The following is a 20,868-nucleotide window of genomic DNA, read 5'->3' as shown; positions in this document are numbered from 1 at the left end:
TTCCTGTCTCCCCATTGTAGAAGAGACCACATCAGATGCAACAGATACAATAGCTGACGTATGTGCAAGTACAGGTGAATTTCTGCTGGATGTTGAAGGATCCTTTGGTGCCTTGGACGGAGGTGAGGAGGAGGAGGTGTAAGCGCAGGTTTTACACTTCTTACAGTGGCAGGGAAAGGTGCCAGGAGGGAGCTGGTGGTGGGAGGCATGGATCTGACAAGAGAGTTGCAGAGGGAGTGGTCTCTGCGGAATGCAGATAGGGGTGGGGAAGGAAATCAATTTCTGGTGGTGGAGTTTGTTCGTAGGTGGCAGAAATTGCGGGGATGATGCAATGTATCTGGAGGTTGGTGAGGTGGAAGGCGAGGGGGTGGGGGAAAGAGAACTGTCCATGTTATGATTAGAGGGATGGGGTTCCAAGGCAGAGTTGCAGGAAGCGAAGGAGATACGCTGGACCACATGGTAGTAGGGAGGGGGTGGGGGGGGGCAAATTGCAGTCTTTGAAGGAGGCAGCCATCTGGAATGTTCTACAGTGGAATTGGTCCGCCAGGGAGCAGATGCGGTGGTACCATAACTAGTGACAGCTTGTTTACCCAAGAACAATCCATTTATTCCCATAATGTTTCCTCTAGCTAACCAATCATCTGTCCACACTAATGCTACTTCTTACTCAATAGCCCTTTTCTTTCTTTTCACAAAAACACCTCAAATCTACTTTTTTGCATTCTGATTTTCTGCATGTCCTGCTGTTCCCACCTTAAGAATTGATTCTAGCATTTCTTAATGACACACTTCAGACTAACTAGCCTACAATTTTGTGCTTTTGGTTTCACTCCTTTCTTCAAGAGTGTTACATTTGCCGATACCAAGGCAGTCTGTCCCCTGTGCCACTTGGCAGACATGAAACTACCTCAACAAACCAGTCACCATACTGGACTGGGCACATATAAACAAAAGGAGCCCATCAGATAATCAAATAGCAAGAAACTACTGCCTCAATAAACCAACCAGGGACTTTTTTTCATTTATTGGTCATGTCAGATAAGCAACTGTGCTGAAGATGTTTAGTATTTTAGTTTACATTCATATGCAGAGGAACATTTATTGCCCATGCTGAAATCTTGATGTATCTGGTCAGACTCAGCTGGTAGAGAATCCTGGAGGTAGAGCAATGCAGTACTACCAGCTTTAGATAGCCATAGAGATGTACAGCATGGAAACAGACCCTTCAGTCCAACCCGTCCATGCCAACCAGATATCCCAACCCAATCTAGTCCCACCTGCCAGCACCTGGCCCATATCTCTCCAAATTATTCCTATTCATATACCCATCCAAATGCCTCTTAAATGTTGCAATTGTACCAGCCTCCACCACATCCTCTGGCAGCTCATTCCATACACATACCACCCTCTGCGTGAAAAAGTTGCCCCTTAGGTCTCTTTTATATCTTTCCCCTCTAACCCTAAACCTATGCCCTCTAGTTCTGGACTCCCCGACCCCAGGGAAAAGACTTTGTCTATTTATCCTATCCATGCCCTTCATTATTTTGTGAACCTCTATAAGGTCCCCCCTCAGCTTCCTGTACTCAATACTCTGACCAATAAAAGAAAGCATACCAAACACCTTCTTCACTATCCTATCTACATGCAACTCCACTTTCAAGGAGCTATGAACCTGCACTCCAAGGTCTCTTTGTTCAGCAACACTCCCTAAGACCTTACCATTAATTGTATAAGTTCTGCTAAGATTTGCTTTCCCAAAATGCAGCAGCTCACATTTATCTGAAATAAACTCCATCTGCCACTTCTCAGCCCATTGGCCCATCTGGTCCAGATCCTGTTGTAATCTGAGGTAACCCTTTTCGCTGTCCACAACACCTCCAATTTTGGTGTCATCTGCAAACTTACTAACTGTACCTCTTATGCTCGCATCCAAACCTTTTTTTTTTTAAAATGACAAAAAGTAGAGGAGCGAGCACCGATTCTTGTAGCACTCCACTGGTCACAGGCCTCCAGTCTGAAAAACAACCCTCCACCACCACCCTCTGTCTTCTACCTTTGAGCCAGTTCTGTATCCAAATGGCTAGTTCTCCCTGTATTCCATGAGATCTAACCTTGCTGATCAGTCTCCCATGGAGAACCTTGTCAAATGCCTTACTGAAGTCCATATAGATCACATCTACTGCTCTGCCCTCATCAATCCTCTAAGAGCCAGAATATACTTGATGCGCCAAATAACCTCTTCTGCTGCTGCTGGTGCCAGACAGTTACAAACCCAAATTCAGAGATAAATTAATCTCTAAAGGAAGGGCAAACATTTGTTTAATATTCATCAGGTATATCCCTCAGGTCAGTGAGTGCACTTATTTTGCATTTGTTCCAATGAAGCGGTAGACACAGGACAATACCACACTTATTACCCACCAGCTTAATGGTGACCTGCTTGCCTAGTCCCAGTGTTGATAGTGGGAAACTGGAGAAGGGAAGAGGAAATAAAAGTTACCTGGTGGTATCGTCCAATCTTGACATGTGAGTGTTTTCGAACCATTCCGTCACAAGGCAAGAGCTACATAAAGGAACAGGTGTAGAGACAAAAAATTCAGTGCAGAATCAAGATTGCAGCAGGTTCAGTCAATGTTATTACACTACCAGGTGTCAGCAAATTAAAACAACATTATAAGCTGAACTGGGAAACTTATTCTTCCTGACGTAGCTGACACTGGGATCACGCCTGCTGAGCTCCAAAAGGTGGAGCATATTCATCCACAACAATTACTGAGTCTGAGATCAGCCAGAGTTAACCAGAGGCTGGTGGTCATGGGTCACTGGCAGTAGGCTGGAAATCAAGGCCCACTATTCTGGAGTTGACAAACATGAAAATTTGATTAAACTAGTGAATTTCTCAGTTCTACCCAAGTGTCCAATTCAGGTTAAAAGAATTTCCAGGCCAGGTTTTTACCATTAACAAGAAAATAACTAACATTTGCAATCAAACTGTTTTTAACAGTGACAACGAAAAGTTGAATTGCTAATCTGTAACCTAAAGTTTTTTTAAAATTTCCATACAGAAACATACACACAGACAAGGGTATTAAGGATAGAAAGAGAGATGGGAGAAAATGGGGAGGGAATAGTTTTCTGGAGAACAGGAGTGGAGTTGTTAAAGGTTTTTTTGCTGCTGAAAGAGGCCTGTTTGCACACCTACAATGTCTTTCATTCACTAGTTAACATCTTGACCCAAGCAGTGTCTCTGAAGTAGCTATTTCCTTTCAACAGGTGTTACAGAACTAAAGAAATAACAATTTCTATCAGTCAGTGGAACTTGCCAATACCCCGTCAGTAAGTTTATTTCTGTGACAAACTGGGCATGTCCAATTAGCTGAATTCTAATTTTGGAATTGGACAGAGATCAGCTTTTGTACAATATTGGTTTTGCAATAATCAATAGAACCTTTCTGTCTTCAGGACTTTTTAAAATGGAAACTTAGAAAATAGCAGTGGGCCATTCAGCCCTGCAAGCCTGTTCTACCACTCAATATTATTATGGCTGATCATCCAACTCATTCCCTCACCCCTCTGGAACCTTGCTCCCCTCCCTCAGCCTCTGAGTCCATCCCCTCTCCCAACCCCTTCTGTTGAATATTTACAATCCTTCTGATTTTCTGCTCACTAATGTTAAATGTTCTGTACACACCCCCATCTCGATGGATGTCAGGAATGACATGATGTCGAACTCTTCTCCCATCATTTTTGCCCCATGCCCTTTTCTGTGGAAAAGATGTCCTCTCCCTCAACCAAAGACTCTTTCAACAATCTCCAACACTTCCTCCACTTGGACCCCTCCCTCTGACCTTTTACCTGAACTCTACCTGTTCAGAGAATAGTAGACGTGACCACTGGTCACCTCAATTTCTCCCCTTTACCCGTTCCAACCCATCTCCCTTTGAACTGACAGCACTCCACGATCTCGGATCCAACTTTGTAAACAGGCCTGACGACAAAGCATGATGCTGTTGTTGTCTGGATACTGACCTCTACATTGCAGAAGCTAAGTGTCAGCTTGCGGATGTTTCCTCCTATCTCTCCCTGAACCAAGACCCCAACATGGAGCATCAGGCCATTGTGTTCACAACAGTTACAATTCTCATTTCATCCAGTGATCACTCCCCAAGACCCTCCCAAGTTCATAGTGTCCCAACCTCGCACAGCACACTTCTACCTCCTTTCCAAGTTCCACAAACGGAATTGAATGGGCTGACCCATTATTTCTGTGCTCTCCTCCCTGACAGGACTCATCTCTTGCTAACTTGACTCAATTTTCCACCCCTTGTCCAGCCCCTTCCCACTTACACCTGCAATTCCGGTGATGCTTTACATCAGTTTCAGCATTTCCAGGTCATGGGCTCCAGCCCCCTCCTCTTCACTGTGGACAGGCAATTCCTTTACACACCCAAGATAATCTCAGGGCTCTCTGTTACTTCCTGGAAAAATGGACTGAACAGTCTTCAACCACCACCACCAGCACCATCCACAACCTGGTCGAGCTCATCCTCACTTTGAACAACTTCTTTAAATACTCCACTTTCTTCAGGGGAAAGGTGTGGCCATGGGTACCCACATGGGCCCGATGTAGGCCTGTTCTTTGTGGGACACATGGAACATTCCTTGTTCCAGTCTACTCTGGCACCCGCTCAACTCTTTCTCCAGTACATCGGTGCTGCTCCCCTCTCTTGTCTGGAATTGAAATAGATTTATCTGTCTTGCTTCCAATTTCCACCCTGCTTTCAACTTCAGCCGCTCCATCTCTGACTCCTCCACTTCCTTCCTAGATATCTGTTCCCATTTCTTGGGATAGGCTGGCCATCAATATCCACCATAAACTCACTGACTCTCAGTTACTTTGACTACACATCCAGCTTCCTTTAAAGACTCCATTCTATTGTACAATTCCTCCATTTCCATCGCATCTGTTCTGATGATACCAACATCAACAAGGGAGCCTCCAAAACATCCACGGTTTTCCTTAACTGAGGATTCTCCACTACCGTGGTTGATAGGGCCCTCAGCCACATCTGATCCATCTCCTGCACTTTGGCCCTCACTCCTGCCCCCTCTTGCTTTCCACAAAAGTAATTGGGTCTCCTGGTCCTCATCTACTCTCCCACCAGCATCTGCATCATAAGGACTATGTATCGCCATTTCTGTCGCCTCTAGACACATATTCCCCTCCCATTCCTTGTCAGTCTGTTTCAGGCATGGTTCCCTCTCGAATAATTTGGTCCACTCCTCCCCACAAGCCATGACACCTCCCCATGCAATGTTTACTTCTCCCCCCAACTTCATTACCCAAGGCCCCAGACACACTTCTCAGGTTACCCCAACCCTCCCAGGCCTTGTCATCACAAGGGGTGCTACCACAATCGCATTGGCAGCTTCCAATGGTCCCAATTAGCCCATGCTAACCTTTATCCATTTCTTTGTCTGTCCAACTGTTGTTCTCTCTCTGGCTTCATTTCTACCTATGCTTTACTCGTCCCCACTCCCGGTCTTCAGCATATGTGCCAACCTTTTCCTTGCTACAATCAGCTCCGATGAGTCACCCGGACGTTAAATGAAGGGTCACATTAACTCTGATTTCTCTTCACAGATGCTGCCAGATCTCCTGCATTTTCCCAGCAATTTCTGATTTCTAGCATCTGCAGTTCTTTGCGCTTTTTCCCTTTCATATCAGAGTCTGTACCTGTTCCACAACATTGAAAACCTGGAATGGGAACAGTCAGTGTTCTCCACAGCCTATTCCAACCTGCTCATTAGTTTTTCAAAGCTGATATTGGAATTAACGGCCAAGGTTTACTTAAGGGTGGGGGGGTTCCCTACTGCCTGATATTTAAGTCATAGTCATATTTGACAGGAACTATGCACTTGACTCTCAGAACTGCTGGGTCAACCACGTTGCTATGTGTTTGGTGTTAAATGTAGGCCAGACCTGACATAAATCCTAACAATCCTAAGGTATAACGATGGAGCTGGTGAGCTATCACAGGAATTAGCATCTACTGATAAATCTGCAACAAACACAGATACAAGAGGAACACCTCTACCCACAGTCAGTGAGAAAGACGACAAACACCACGTCAAGTTTCCACATAGCCTCACATTGGCTCCCACAAGATACTCACATCACCTGCCAGTAGTTTCAGTAAGGTAGACTTTCCAGCTCCATTTGGCCCAACCAGGGCCACCCTGGTGTCCAAATCAATACCAAACTCCAAATTTCGATAGATCAACGGCTGGAAAAGAAATTAGACAATAATCAGAATTCCCACTTCTTTCAAAATTCTAATCTCTGTCCCCTCATCCCTCCTTTGTTGCCAGCCTCCAAGATTTTACCCCAAGCTCAAAAGAATGCACCCAGACTCCATTGCTCACTGCCTACACAGCAGCAGCCCTTCCTCAATGACTTACCCCATCCTTAGTGTACTTGAAGCTTACATTCTGTACCATGATAACAGGAGGAGGAATCTTCCCACAGGAGGGGAAGCAGAATGACAATGTCTGCAAGGAAAATACAGATAATGGATTAGAACATTAGAACTGTAAGAAATGCCAACACAACCAGAGTATACTCATCCTACAGCTCTTGCCAGAAGGGAGACAGGGTGGGTGGGGGGCGTACAGATTGCGCTGACCCAGCGCCATTTCCAAACATCAAACACCCATCAACCACATGAGAGAGAATTAAATAACATGTATTCACACAACATGAACCAGTGCTTTTAAAGAAAGATGTTTTTCCTCCATAGGGGAAGCTGTGGCATAGTGGCAATGTTATTACAATAAGTAATCCAGACTAATGTTCTGGAGACATAGTTTTAAATCTCACTATGACAGGAGGAAAACTTTAATTAAAAACTAGTCTAATAGTGACCATTTAACTACTGTCAATTGTTGTAAAAATCTGGTTCACTAATGTTGTTTATGTAAGGAAATCTGTCATCTATATCAGGTCTGGCCTACATGTAACATCAGACACATAGCAGTTCCGAGAGTCTAGCTAGCACTCGGTTCAAGGGTAATCAATGGCTGGGCCAGCTGGTGACACCCACATCCTATGAATGAATTGAATAAAAAACTGGAGTCACTGCATATTAAAAATATTGAGAGATCCTTTTGATTCTTTGACGCACTTTGAGCAACTCTAATTTCCATCGAGGACAGTCAAGTGAAAAGCCAGACAGAGAACAGCCAGGGAATTCCTAGAGGCATGGCATTCATCCACAAACTCCATCAACAAACACATCGACCTGGACCCAATATACCAACCACTACAGCGGACAGCTGAAACTGACAACCGGAAGCGGCAGGGACAGACCACTATAAACACCGGAGGAAACATCAAAGAAGCGCTTTGCAGGAGGCTCCCAAGCACTGATGATGTCCTGCTCGGCGAACAGAACCACAACAACGAGCACCCGAGCTACAAATCTTCGCACAAACTTTGAAACACCATACATTCGGTCTGGAGTTACGTGTCAGCCAGATCAACCAAGGATAGATGTCTTTCCCTAAAGGATATTATTGGACCAGATGGCATTTTGCAACAATAGCTTCATGATCATTATTACTGATATGAAAAACATAGCAGTAGGGTATTTACTCCCATGCAGCTTACACTGCCACTCTAGACTGTTACTAATTATCTACCTCTTTCCCATACTACCTCCATAGCTTTTGATGTAACTTGTACCGTAAAATCTATCGATATTGGTCTTGATGTCAGACTGAGTGAGCTTCAACTTTTAAGTTAATCAAATTTACTAATTTAAATTTTAGCATTCCCAGAGCACTCTGGATTTACTAGACTGCTAACATTACCATTAAGCCATGACCTCATTGCAAACCCAAAAACAGACACACAAGCATAGAACTTTTAAAAAATAGTTAATGCCTAATCAGCCATTTCTCCTCAATGTGTCACTGAATCAGAAGTCCAAAATAAGAAACAGCCACTCCGTCCTGTCCTTGATTAATTGCTCAGTCACGGTAGGTAATGGACAAGGACAACACTTACCGAGACCCTGTTCTAACAGCAGGAGGTGCTTTTACCCAACTGTGCTGAAACATGGCAATCAAGCAACTGCACAATCCCTGGAGGCCTGACCATACTCAGTGAGGATATCAGAATCCTGCATTCTGTAAGTGTACAAATTGCTTGCGATAAGGTGGAAAGACCTAAACCCCTTGCAAGAAATGCTACTTCACAGCGAGGGAGGTTGAGAAGTCACAAAATGCAAGGATACAAAGTTTGAAATTTTTAAAAGTGAAAAATATCAGGTTGGTGGAGCAATACACAAGAATTAGAAGGGGAAAATCTCCACTCATGAAATTGCTGCTGTTACGGTCCATCAATATTCCAATGACACAAAACTATCGCCACAGGTTTTTAGCCACGCTTACAGTGTACACGCATTGTGCAAACCTTGTCGCTGATGACTTTCTCTGTGAGCCCAGAGGCCATCATCTTCTGCAGTGTCTTCTCTTTACTCTGAGCTTGTCGAGCTAACTTGGCACTGCCATGTCCAAAGCGGGCAATGTAGTTCTGGGGAGACAAGAAAGCAAGGTGAGGACAGCAAGCAACAAACCTATTGAGAATACAATGGGCAACAAACCTTTCTTTCCCATTTAGGTCAGAGATCTAAAACTTGACCTAGGAGAAGGAGATTGAGGGGATAGAGATTTGTTAAATTATGAGACGATGGGAAGGTGAGGGTGTAGGAGTAATGTCACTGGACTAGTAATCCAGAATCCCAGGCTACATTTTGGGACATGGGCTTGTATCCCACCACAGCATATGGAAACATTTAAATTCAATGAAACCCTAGACTAAAAAAGGCAGGCTAATGTAATGCAGGTAATGTAAAAGGTTTGCAGATATGGGCGGCACGGTGGTACAGTGGTTAGCACTGCTGCCTCGCATGTGGACTTGTTGGGCCGAAGGGCCTGTTTCCACACTGTAAGTAATCTAATCTAATACATGGTAAATAACTGATACGTAACCACTGTTGATTGTAAAAACCCAGCTAGTACACCAATGTAACTTAGGAAAAGGGATCAGCTGTCCTAATATGACTTCAGCTCGCAGTAAGTTGATTGCCTCTTAAAAGCACTCTGGGTAATTCAGAATGAGGAGTAAATTCTGCCCAAAACGATGATACTCATGTCTCATGAATTTTCAAAAATTGTTTTGAGAGCATGACAAGGTGCTTAAGGAACAAATTTAAATTAGGAGGACATAGAATGATTTATATGCCCTATCATATTATTATGTGGTCATGACTGAGAAAACATTGACCTAAACATCTTGCATTTAGAATTAGATTTCATTGTCCCGTGTTCTCAAGTTCAGAAGTACAGGTGTACAGTGAAAAATTGACAAAGTCTCCAGTCATGGAGACCTTAGGTACAAAAACCCAAATTAAAAAACAACCATCTTAAGATACAAAAACCAGAAATAAAAAAGGAAATACAAAAGAACAGGTAAGAAAGCAGGAAGCATCCACATCTAAAAAGGTCTTGTCTCCGTGAGGTAGCCGTATTTCCGTAATGTAAGTAGGCCTCCCTCTCCAAAACCTCACGTCTCAGTGCTGTCATAGGCCCTCGGATGTCACGCCTGTTGCCTCCATAGGCCCTCATTTAATCTAATGTCAAAGGGTTGTGAAGTTGTGGAATTCAATTGAGAGACTGATTAGAGCAAGTGAGATAGGTGGGTGAAGGGCAGGTACATGAGATTTGGATACAGTTCACATGAAGACTTAAACACCAGAGTCTGGTTGGGCTGACTGGCCGACCTTTGGGTTGTAACCTAACCGAGCTTTTCTCAATGGGTCCTAGTCAGCTAACTAGTCAGGTAAAGGGAATTCTATCTGAAAGTGACTCCATCTTCTCTGCACCGAATGTCCTTCAACATTTCCAGCCACTCTCATCCATGTACTTACCTTCATGTGTGTAATCTGATCTTGTTCCCAAGTGAACCGCTTCATTTGGTTCTCCTCCAGTTCCAACCTGGTCTTCACATATTGGTCATAGTTACCCTGGAACACAAGCCACAAGTGACTCCAATGCTGTTTCATAGTGCCCTAGATGCTAACATTGGTCTTACACAAGCATTATTTTTCTTTACAGAGATCCAGAAAGTGAAGGTTGAGGCATAGGATATCAATTTTATCTACATGTTTATTACATTAATGTAAAATTCTGACCTGTGAAGAATCCTTCTCAGGATATCATGGTGCCATCATTTTACATGGATGTATCTGTACCATACAATTCAATGCATTACTACTACCAACTGGGGATGAGAATAAACAAACATTTCTGACTTTAATCATCTTTGTGCTTCATTGGGTATCACTCTCACCTCACAGTCAGACAGCCAGGGCTTCACAAACTGCTCTAAATATTGGACACATAATCCAGGCTGACATTTATTTCAGGCAACCACAGCAGATCAGAAATCTATTGGCACAAATGGTTCAAAAAAAAAAAAGGTCAATGCTCTTAAAATCTTAAAGCTTTGTCTCTCTATCTCAGAGGGTGAAAGTGAGGACTGCAGATGTTGGAAATCAGAGTCAAGTTTAGAGTGGTGCTGGAAAAGCACAGCAGGTTAGGCAGCATCCAAGCAGGAAAATTGACGTTTCAGGCAAAAGCCCTTCATCAGGAATGGCTCTCGACTCTCTATCTCAGACCTGACTTATTTCCAACACATCTTGGATTAACAGGAAAAGGGAGCAAGCACAAGGCTAAATAGTTACTCATTTGTGCATTCCGACTTTTAGCTCAAAAACTGATCTGTATTCATGCCAGCTAGCTGTGTATTTCCCACTGCATTTGTAGTCTCCTGATTTCAGTCCTGGCATGATGCCGCTGTCCAACCTGCAACTTCATTCTGGGCAGTTAGAACCACCAGCCATTACGGAGGAGGGCCAAGCTTTTCAAGTAATTTCTGTTCCTGTTATCAGAGGACTGGCATTTGTTGTGAAATTTTACACAAGGTGAGCAATCTCTGGGGAAAACACAGGTCAGCTTGGGATTAGACACAGAGCGATGCTGCCTCTATTCCATTAAACTGAAAGTAAACCTCCCTCAACACTGTGCTGTACCTGTCTTAGGAGTGTTTGATGGGGACTATGGTAGATACAGATCTATCTACACAGATTTAGCAACATATGTAAACCCAAATCTCAGAACAGAGCCACCTACAGGCCTGACACAGCCTTATTTCCCATTTCAGCATTTTCTGGTTAATTTAATGCCACGATCAGGGTGAGTTTTCCAGTGATCTGTTCTAGAATGGAAGCTGTTCAAATTAATTTCATGTCTGAATACTCACTGTGTAATACTTCAGTTTGCGGTTGTGCAAATGAATGATATTGTTGCAAACTCCATTCAAGAAATCCTGGGAATGAGATACAAGGACAAGGATCCGGGAGAATCTGGTGGAAGGAGCAAAAAACATAGCAAATCAAAATTTTATTAAAGGTGAAATTTTGAAACATATTTTCAGTACTCCCAGCAGTCCTGGTATTCAGATGATCTAACTGAATAACATTTATCACCAGACTTCAATGCAATTGCAAAGAATTAATAAAATGTTCTCCTTTTATATTTTACCCAGTAACTACCTAGCCTGGGATCAGACATTGACACCGGGTATATTAAATCCCCAAAGTCTCAGCCCTCAGATCAATAATCACAATATTCAAAAAGCCAATCAGAATCCAACCCTACTGTGCTCAAAAGGAGGCAAGAATAAAAACAGATTGTACAACAGGAGGTGCAGCACTATTGAATAAAAATGTTCATTTTTGTTAGGGGAGGGGTCAAACACTTACAACAACATGCCCAGGCCCACATTCCACAAGTCCAACTGCCTTGGACACCTGAATACACCTTTCCGAGGAAAGAATTTCCAGTGGGCTGTAGGAAAACATATTGACTAATGCTTCCGAGTAGTCGAGTTCCCACAATTCATGCTCCTCCAGTAGAATAGGAAGAATAGGAGTGTTTGCATTCCCTGGGACTAATGACTGTTGCTTCTCTGATCAAAATTGTGCTTCCAGACAGCTGGCACAGATCAGATTTCCTGTGCTGAAACCATGATTCCAAGTTAACGTATCCATATGAAGCATATTCACCTGCATCATACAAGTGCATGAGACGTAGTATCAAAATCAGCACACACCTAAAGGTGCCGCTACAGCCTGTATGAAGATTAACCCACACTAGTCCTGATACACACCAAAGGATTCTTGCCTATACAATCCAAATGTCAATCCATCACTGCAGCACTGTGTAATCACTACAAGCCTGTGGGCAGCAAATTCCCTGCAACAGCACAGCCAGATAAAGAGACACTTACGATTTCAATTCTTCTTCCAGCCACACACAGGCATCCAAATCGAGGTGATTAGTTGGCTCATCTAACAAAAGCATGAAGGGTTTGATAAATAATGCTCTAGGGAAAAAAAAAAGAGAAACCATAGCAATCACAAACAGCCAGACATAAATGGAGGTCAACTGCAATAACAACTTTGAATATTTCTTATCTATAGGAATTTTGCTGCAGTACCAGACCTTTCTGCTAGGGGGAAAGCTGACAGAGAGGTTCAGACGTTTGATGCCAGCAATGATCTACCCAAGTCAATCAGCACTGGTCATACTTGTATATACTATCTAAATTCATATTTTGTTACTGGAATAAAATTTAATAAAAACTAGAGAATCATAATTTACATTATTAGAATTTGTGGATAATGAATTAACAAGGAGCTAACGATACAGGATGCTAGAATTGGAGATGCAGAACAAACCCAGAGTTACCCCAAGCAAAAGCTCAATTTCTACAGAGCATGATCCAAACTCAACACAAAGTGATGTGTAACTAGCCCAATGGGGCTGAGAGACGAGAAAATAAATCAGGAAGCAGACTGGGAATCCGGACATCGCTGCTAAAACCAATAGGTGCAATGACAACGAGCGAGAAAACAAAAGAAAGAACCAACAGCAAAAAAGGGGGAAAACCAGCTCATTCTGAGGTTACATGTAAAGCTCTTGCCTTCCCTGCAGCACCATCTCATGCTTGGTTACCTTGCAAGGGCCACTCTCATCCTCCAGCCTCCACTAAAATCCTTCATCATCTTCCGCTGCATGGCTGGTGAAAACCCTAACCCGTGGAGAATCCGGGATGCTCGCATTTCTGCCTTGTCTGCATCCAATTCCTCCAAACGGTCATAGATCTGTAGAAGTTTCTCACACTCCGCTGGGGGAGGGGGTGGGAGATAAGAGAGAGAGAGAGAAATAGAGCTGAAGATCAAATACAACTGGGTACAATAGCACAGTTTGTGCTGGTCACTATGCACACCAACCACATTTACAATCAATCAACCATTCTCCACATGTTGTAGTAGCTAGCGAGAACTTGAACACAGCAAAGTTCACACTTAGCTATACTCTGTATATACAGTAGGTCCATCAGAGACCAAACACTGCATGGACAGTGCAAAGAATACCAACACAGTCCAGCACTGAAGTAACAATTACCCATTGCCCCACAATCACATTAATCAGTGAAGGTCAACAGACATGCTTCAGGCTGGAGGAAGATGTTTAGTGAGGAGAAGCTGTTTCAACTCACAGGAAGAACAAAAGGGCATGGATTTAAAATGATGTTTGAAATATGCAAGGATGACAAGACAAAAAAAAATCTTCACATGTCACTAGGGTTTAGAATGTCCTGTGAGGAAGTGGTGGAGGCAGGTTCAATTGAGGCATCCAAGAGGGCAATGGATGGTTATCTAAACAGCGAGTGTGTGCAATGAGTATGGGGATAAAGGAGATTGATAGAAGCTAACAAAACTAGTTTGAAAAGTCAGTTGCAGGCATGATGGGCCAGTTAGTCTCTTTCTGCACCGTAAGAATTCTTGATCAAATGGGCCAATGGGCAGAGGAGTGGCAGATGGATTTTAATTTTGATAAATGAGAAGAGCTGCATTTTGGAAAAGCAAATCTTAGCAGGACTTATACACTTAATGGTAAGGTCCTGGGGAGTGTTGCTGAACAAAGAGACCTTGGAGTGTAGGTTCATAGCTCCTTGAAAGTAGAGTCACAAGTAGATAGGATAGTGAAGGTGGCGTTTATTGGTCAGAGCAATATAGGAGTTGGGAGGTCATGTTGTGGCTGTACAGGACATTGATTAGGCCACTTTCGAAATATTGGGTGTATTTCTGGTCTCCTTCCTATCAGAAGGATATTGTGAAACTTGAAAGGGTTCAGAAAAGATTTACAAGGATGTTTCCCATGTTTTGAGGATTTGAGCTATTGGGAGAGGTTGAGTAGGCTGGAGCTACATTCCCTGGAGCATCAGAGGCTAAAGGGTGACCTTATAGAGGTTTATAAAATCATGAGGGGCATGGATAGGGTAAATAGACAAGGTCTTTTCCCTGGGGTGGAGGAATCCAGAACTAGGGGGCATAGGTTTAGGCTGAGAGGGGAAAGATTTAAAAGGGACCTAAGGGGCAACTTTTTCATACAGAGTGTGACTTGGGTATGGAATGAGCTGCCAGACGAACTGGAGGAGGCTGGTACAATTACAGCCTTTAAAAGGCATCCGGATGGGTATATGAATAGGAAGTGTTTAGAGGGATATGAGCCAAGTGCTGGCAAATGGGATTAGATTAGGTTAGGATATCTGGTCAGCATGGATGAGTCAGACCAAAAGGTCTGTTTCCTTGCTGTACCTCTCTGTGACTCTAACTCTGCGATTCTGAGATTACAACCCTGCTCTCATTCTAATTGGTGTAGCTAGACTACTGGTTTCAACTTTGGCCCCCATATTGAGAAAGGATCTACTAGAATTGGGCCAAGTTCAAAAGAGACCCTCTAGGTTGATTGTTGGGATTTAGGGATTAATTTATTAAAAATGGTTTAACAGACTATGCCTTTATTCATTAGCATTTAGAAGAATGACAGGTTATATGTTTGAAACAAACAAGATTCTGAGAGGGGTCTGACAGGGTCAATATGGATTTTTCCATTAGTGGGGGATCATTAAAGTTGGGGACATTAATTTTTTAAAAGTAAGAAGCAAATGACTTTCCTCTCCCAGAGGGTAGTAAATGCCTGGGATCTTTGAACCAAGGGATGGTGAAGGCTAGATTACAAAGTATTTAAGGATGAGGTCTTCAGATAGATTTTTGAAATATCAGGAAGTTGAGAGCTATGACTGAGCTGGCACAAAAGGATTTGAGGGCAGATCAGTCATGATCTTGTTGAATGATGATAGTCTTGGGTTTGAGGGGCTGAATGGCCTACTTCTGCTCCTATTCCTTATGTTCCTATGTAATTCCGTGTGATACTGCCATCATTTAGATGAACCATAAAATCCAAGGTTCCTTCTGCTTTGATAGATACAAAGGGTGACAGGTGAAGAGCATATGAAGAGCCTTCAAGGCATTTTAGACAAGTTGAGGTGAGTGGGCAAATGCATAGCAGATACAATACAATGTGGATCACAGCAAAGTTCTCTACTTTAAGAGGAAAAACATAATGGCAAGGTATTATTTAAATAAGTAAATGCTGATACACAAAGGGACTTTTGTTCACCAATCATTCAAAGTAAAAATGCAGGTTCAGCAAATAGTTAGGGAGATAAATGGCATGTTGGTCTTCATTCCAAAAGGGTTTGAATACAGAAGCAAGAATATCTTTCTGTAGTCGTACATGGCCTTGGGAAGACCACACCTCAGTACAGTCTACACTTGTGGTCTCCTTACCCAGGATATATACCTTCCACAGAGGAAAGGCAGCAAAGAATCACCAGACCAATTCCTGGGATGGCAGGTTTGACAAACAAGGAGAAACCAGATTGACTGAGCCTGCATTAGCTGGATAGAGAACATCCAGCTAATGCCTAAAATTCCTAAAACTCAGAAAGGAGTTGGGTAGATTGGATGCTAGAACAATGGTCACAGTCACAAAGAAAGACCAAGATGAGGAAAAATTTCTTCACAGAGGGTGGTAAACCTGTAGAATTATCTACAACACAATGCCATTGAGCCAAAGTATTTGAACATACATGAGCAATAAATGGTTAGATTTTTAACCACTAAAGCTATAATGGGATAAACGGAGTGATCAGATCCCTAATGGAAAAACAAAGTAAAATGGATAGTTACAGTCTTCATGGGCCAGACGCTCTGCTTCTTTCTCCAGCTCAATACGCTCATTATCCACCTCAATCACACATTCGAGTGGTGTTTTATCACTGGGTGGCATCTCCCGTGTAAGATGGTAAATGTCAATGTGCTCTGGTATTGGTAACTCCCGATGGCCCAGAGCAGATAGCAGCATGGATTTCCCTGAAGAGGGGAAGATATAAATTAGTGTCTGTAATCCAGAAAAACTGAGTTCCATCCCTTAGACTCTAGGACAACTCAGAAAATCCAACTATTACCAAGATAGCCGAGGACACCAATATAATGATCTGGAAAAGACCCTTTCTAAATTCCAGACTCATTGGCCAGAATGCCACATGCTTCATGTGTTCTAGTCCAACCAGAAAGTGGCCCTTCACAAAGGCCAACAGTATGCTACTGCTGATTTTCAGATTTATCATGCTCCCGCTGCGAAAGGAAATCATTCGCATAGTCAAGGAAAAGACACCGTATAAAACAATAGGCAGCAGCTGTCAACTTTCATAATATTTCAGAGTTTTAAACAAGAATTTCAAGGTATCTGCCTTTGCTCATTGAGTGTGTGACCTTACCAGTTCCATTGAGACCAATCAGCCCATAACGCCGGCCAGAATTTAGCTCAAGCTTTGTGTCGCTCAATAGCTCCTGTCCATGGAAAGTGAGTGACAGGTTAATGATGTGAACATCGGTGCTATTAGGGTGCGAGGCCAGTACCCCTGTGACTGCTCGTGCTGCTGCCTTCTTCAACTCAAAATCATCAAGCTCATTGGTAATTTGTGCCACTCCTGTGGAAGGAGGAATAAAAATCATATCACAATACCGGGGTATGTCAAAGTGGTAACGAAAGCCAGGTCTGGCTGAGAAGACACCAAAGCACATGGCATGAGATTGTTACAACCTGGGATAACACATTGTTAATCAAGCCTCTCTGTTCCCGGAATCATACCAAGTTTTTTCTAATGTATGCACAGTATCCCAAACTTTCTTGACCTTCAGACTAAGATTGATAGAAAGCATAGCCAGATTTCTGCATTGAACAAGATTTATTTATTATTAGACTATTGCTCAGGTAAACAAATAAGCCACTGGCATATAACACTACTAAAACTCGGATCCCTTTATAAACTTCATCTCACACACATATAGAGGACAACAGATTAGATTAGATTAGATTAGATTACTTACAGTGTGGAAACAGGTCCTTCGGCCCAACAAGTCCACACCTACCCGCCGAAGCGCAACCCACCCATAGCCCTATATTTACCCCTTTAACCTAACACTACGGGCAATTTAGCATGGCCAATTCACCTGACCCGCACATCTTTGTGACTGTGGGAGGAAACCGGAGCACCCGGAGGAAACCCACGCAGACACAGGGAGAATGTGCAAACTCCACACAGTCAGTCGCCTGAGGCAGGAATTGAACCCGGGTCTCTGGCGCTGTGAGGCAGCAGTGCTAACCACTGTGCCACCGTGCCGCCCACTATCATTCACAGAGATCGGAAAAAAAGTGGCCTATTCTATTCTAACATTGAGATTACTATTCTTCATCTAAACAGGCCTTCCATGTTTACTTACCTTTCTCTGGAGACTTCCACAAGTTTGTGAGTAGGACAGAGTGATTGATTCACTCAGGAAAAGTCTGGTTTATCAATTCAAAAGTCTCAGCTGAGAAACTGCTGGTTTTCTTAAAAGTTGAAATTGAGTTTTTTTTAAACTGTAGAGAACAACACAGCTTTGTCTCTTCCTCTTTCTGAAACTTGTTTCCAGTTCCAACCTGATCAGTTAGGTGAGAACCAATCAGATTTTCTTGTAAACAACTCCTCAGCTCCTGACTGTCTGCACAATATAGGATCGCTTTGCCTCAAAAATACAGACCACAAGTGGTACTGAATTCCTTGCTGTGAAATTACGCAAACTTCTTTGAGAAGCTCTTTTTTATTGCAGTTCAGTTTTTAAAGACAAAAATAAAAATACATGGTCTTTACAGAACAGAGTTTGACTTTCAACCCAAATTGATTAGTCTACAGGCTGCAAGGATCCATAGGAACTGAACTGAATGCATGCTAAGACTGGATGATCTTCTCTTTAGATATAACTGTATACAGTCTACAGCACAGATTGAGGCCATTCGGTGCATGCCAGTGGTCCTGTGCCATATGAGCCTCTCTCTCCCCACTTCATCATACCCAATCAATAAATCCTTTCATTCCTTTCTCTCTCCCTCATGCACTTACCCAATCTACCACTCAGGCTAAAGAGCTTTCTCCTGAATTCCCCACTGGATTAATGACTGTCTTAAGATTGTAAACTCTACCATTGGGTTTCCCCCAACAAGTAGAAGCATCTTCTCTTCAACTATTTGCTCAAGACCTTTCAGAATTTTAATGATCAGACTTTATCAGAATAGATACAGAAAGGCTATTTCCCATTGTGGAAGGCATTCTCTCAGAATATGGGATCACTCATTTAAGGCAGAGATGAAGAGGAATCTCACCTCTTCTGGGGTTCTGAATCTGTGGAATTCTTTATCACAGAGGACTGTTGAGGTTGGATCATTAAGTGAATTCAAGGCTGAGGTAAAGGTTTCAAATTAGCAAGGGAATCAAGGATTATGGGGATAAGGTGGGTAAATGGAGTTGAGGATTATGTCACAAAGCTAGTCCCTTTTTTTTTCTAAAGGCTGTTTCTTGGCTTAAGGAGTCTCTGTCCTTGATTTTTTTTCAGAGGGGCAATAAACCGGGCCGGGCTCCGATCAGTCTGATTTGGCACAGAGATTGAAGGGTATTGACAGGCTGTTTTCTTAAAACATGTAAACAGATGCAATGTTCCTCCTGCAACATGTATGAGGTGAGGGATGCCATCGACGTCCCTGCCGATTACACTCTCTTCCCCCCCCCCCCCACGACTTCAGCCCTTCTAACTTCAATCTGTAAACACGTGTTCCATTTATAAGGGTGTTTAAGGGGGTTTGCTTATTGGGACTGCTGTATATATGCAGAACAGCATAATTAGGTCTAGTTTGGATAGACTGAGTTCTGTAGGGGTTCTTTATGCTGTTCTTTGTATTTCACTGTGTAACTTTGTGAATAAATTTTTTGTGTCTGTTTTAAACCTGGTCGTCAACCTCACTAACTTAATCCTGGTAATTTTCACTATACACTTACCGAAACAAATTGCAAAGTTATGGTCTGAGCTGTCTGCTCCAGAATGTTTTGAGTGGTCTAGCCTAGTCCATAGTAATTATCAGATCAATCATTATCTCACTGAGTGGTGGAATAAATGTGATGGGCTGAACAATCTACTCCTGCGTCTAATGGTCTTATTAGCTAATGGAGCAAACAGGGGTGTTATTAAACATCCACCTGAAAGGCAGCACCACAACAGTGTGAATCTGCCACATTCTGATGATACAGCATTCCCACAGCACTGTTTTTCAGTAATAGCCTTGATCATATCTTCAAGTCTTCGAGGAATGCTTCAATTTTAGTGATTGGAGCTGCCTGTCCTACCAATTGTGAAAAGGTTAACATACAAAAAATGCTCAACGACTCAAACATGGTAACTACTCCACCTCCCAGGAAACTGGGTCATACAAAGACAGGAGGAGCATGTTGGAAGAAAGCCACGGTTGACAATTTAATTCAATACCACAGGATAAACCAAAATGTGTAACTGGAAAAGTGTTGTAGTCGTTGAGGTAACCCATGTGGATCAGGCTGGTATGGGGAGAGGGGCAGCCTGCAGGGGTTAGCAGAGGGAGAGGATGTTAAAATTGATAACGGAAGTTCCGACCTGCATCATGAACAGAAGAGCCATTCAGTTGCGGCGTTTCTGAATTGTCCATCCTCTCTACACCAACGTCACCATTTTCCTCAGGTGCATCAATGGTCTTGGGTTTACGCTGGCGAGCCTTTGCAGCTTCCTTCTTCTTAGCTGCCTTTTTCTTGGCCAAATCAGAAGGCATGGCTATTGGTTTGTATGTATTAGTGGAAGTACAATCTGTGGAAACAAAACAAAACACTGACTAAAAATTAAACTCTTCCCTTAATATATCTTGATAGAATATAGAACAGTACAGCACAGTACAGCCCCTTTAGAACATAGAACAATACAGCACAGAACAGGCCCTTCGGCCCACGATGTTGTGCCGAACATTTGTCCTAGCTTAAGCACCCATCCATGTACCTATCCAATTGCCGCTTAAAGGTCACCAAAGATTCTGACTCCACCACTCCCACAGGCAGCGCATTCCATGCCCCCACCACTCTCTGGGTAAAGAACCCACCCCTAACATCTCCCCTATACCTTCCACCCTTCACCTTAAATTTATGTCCCCTTGTAACACTCTGTTGTACCCGGGGAAAAAGTCTCTGACTGTCTACTCTATCTATTCCTCTGATCATCTTATAAACCTCGATCAAGTCACCCCTCATCCTTCGCCGTTCCAACAAGAAAAGGCCTAGCACTCTCAACCTATCCTCGCATGACCTATTCTCCATTCCAGGCAACATCCTGGTAAATCTTCTCTGCACCCCCTCCAAAGCTTCCACATCTTTCCTAAAGTAAGGCGACCAGAACTACACACAGTACTCCAAATGTGGCCTAACCAAAGTCCAGT

General features: G+C 43.0%; 1 protein-coding gene across 2 annotated transcripts in view; it reads right to left on the bottom strand.

Moving 5' to 3' along the window:
- Nucleotides 1-20,868, bottom strand: part of abcf2a (ATP-binding cassette, sub-family F (GCN20), member 2a) — a 43,616-nt gene that overhangs the window by 8,604 nt on the left and 14,144 nt on the right. For both annotated transcript variants that reach the window (XM_043687569.1, XM_043687568.1), the window contains exons 2-12: nt 20,043-20,249; nt 16,820-17,032; nt 16,230-16,412; nt 13,144-13,315; nt 12,416-12,511; nt 11,387-11,489; nt 9,993-10,088; nt 8,477-8,596; nt 6,463-6,552; nt 6,177-6,287; nt 2,501-2,563 (exon numbers count right to left, since the gene is read on the bottom strand). In XM_043687569.1, the coding sequence (XP_043543504.1) occupies nt 2,501-2,563; nt 6,177-6,287; nt 6,463-6,552; nt 8,477-8,596; nt 9,993-10,088; nt 11,387-11,489; nt 12,416-12,511; nt 13,144-13,315; nt 16,230-16,412; nt 16,820-17,032; nt 20,043-20,214 (1,419 nt within the window). In that variant the 5' untranslated portion in view covers nt 20,215-20,249. The remainder of the gene's footprint in view (nt 1-2,500; nt 2,564-6,176; nt 6,288-6,462; nt 6,553-8,476; nt 8,597-9,992; nt 10,089-11,386; nt 11,490-12,415; nt 12,512-13,143; nt 13,316-16,229; nt 16,413-16,819; nt 17,033-20,042; nt 20,250-20,868) is intronic.

This window comes from Chiloscyllium plagiosum, chromosome 4 (genome assembly GCF_004010195.1).
Source record: "Chiloscyllium plagiosum isolate BGI_BamShark_2017 chromosome 4, ASM401019v2, whole genome shotgun sequence".
In the NCBI taxonomy this organism is placed as follows: domain Eukaryota; kingdom Metazoa; phylum Chordata; class Chondrichthyes; order Orectolobiformes; family Hemiscylliidae; genus Chiloscyllium; species Chiloscyllium plagiosum.
The sequence above is the reverse complement of the archived record's forward strand: the minus strand, read 5'-3'. Positions and strand labels throughout refer to the sequence as shown.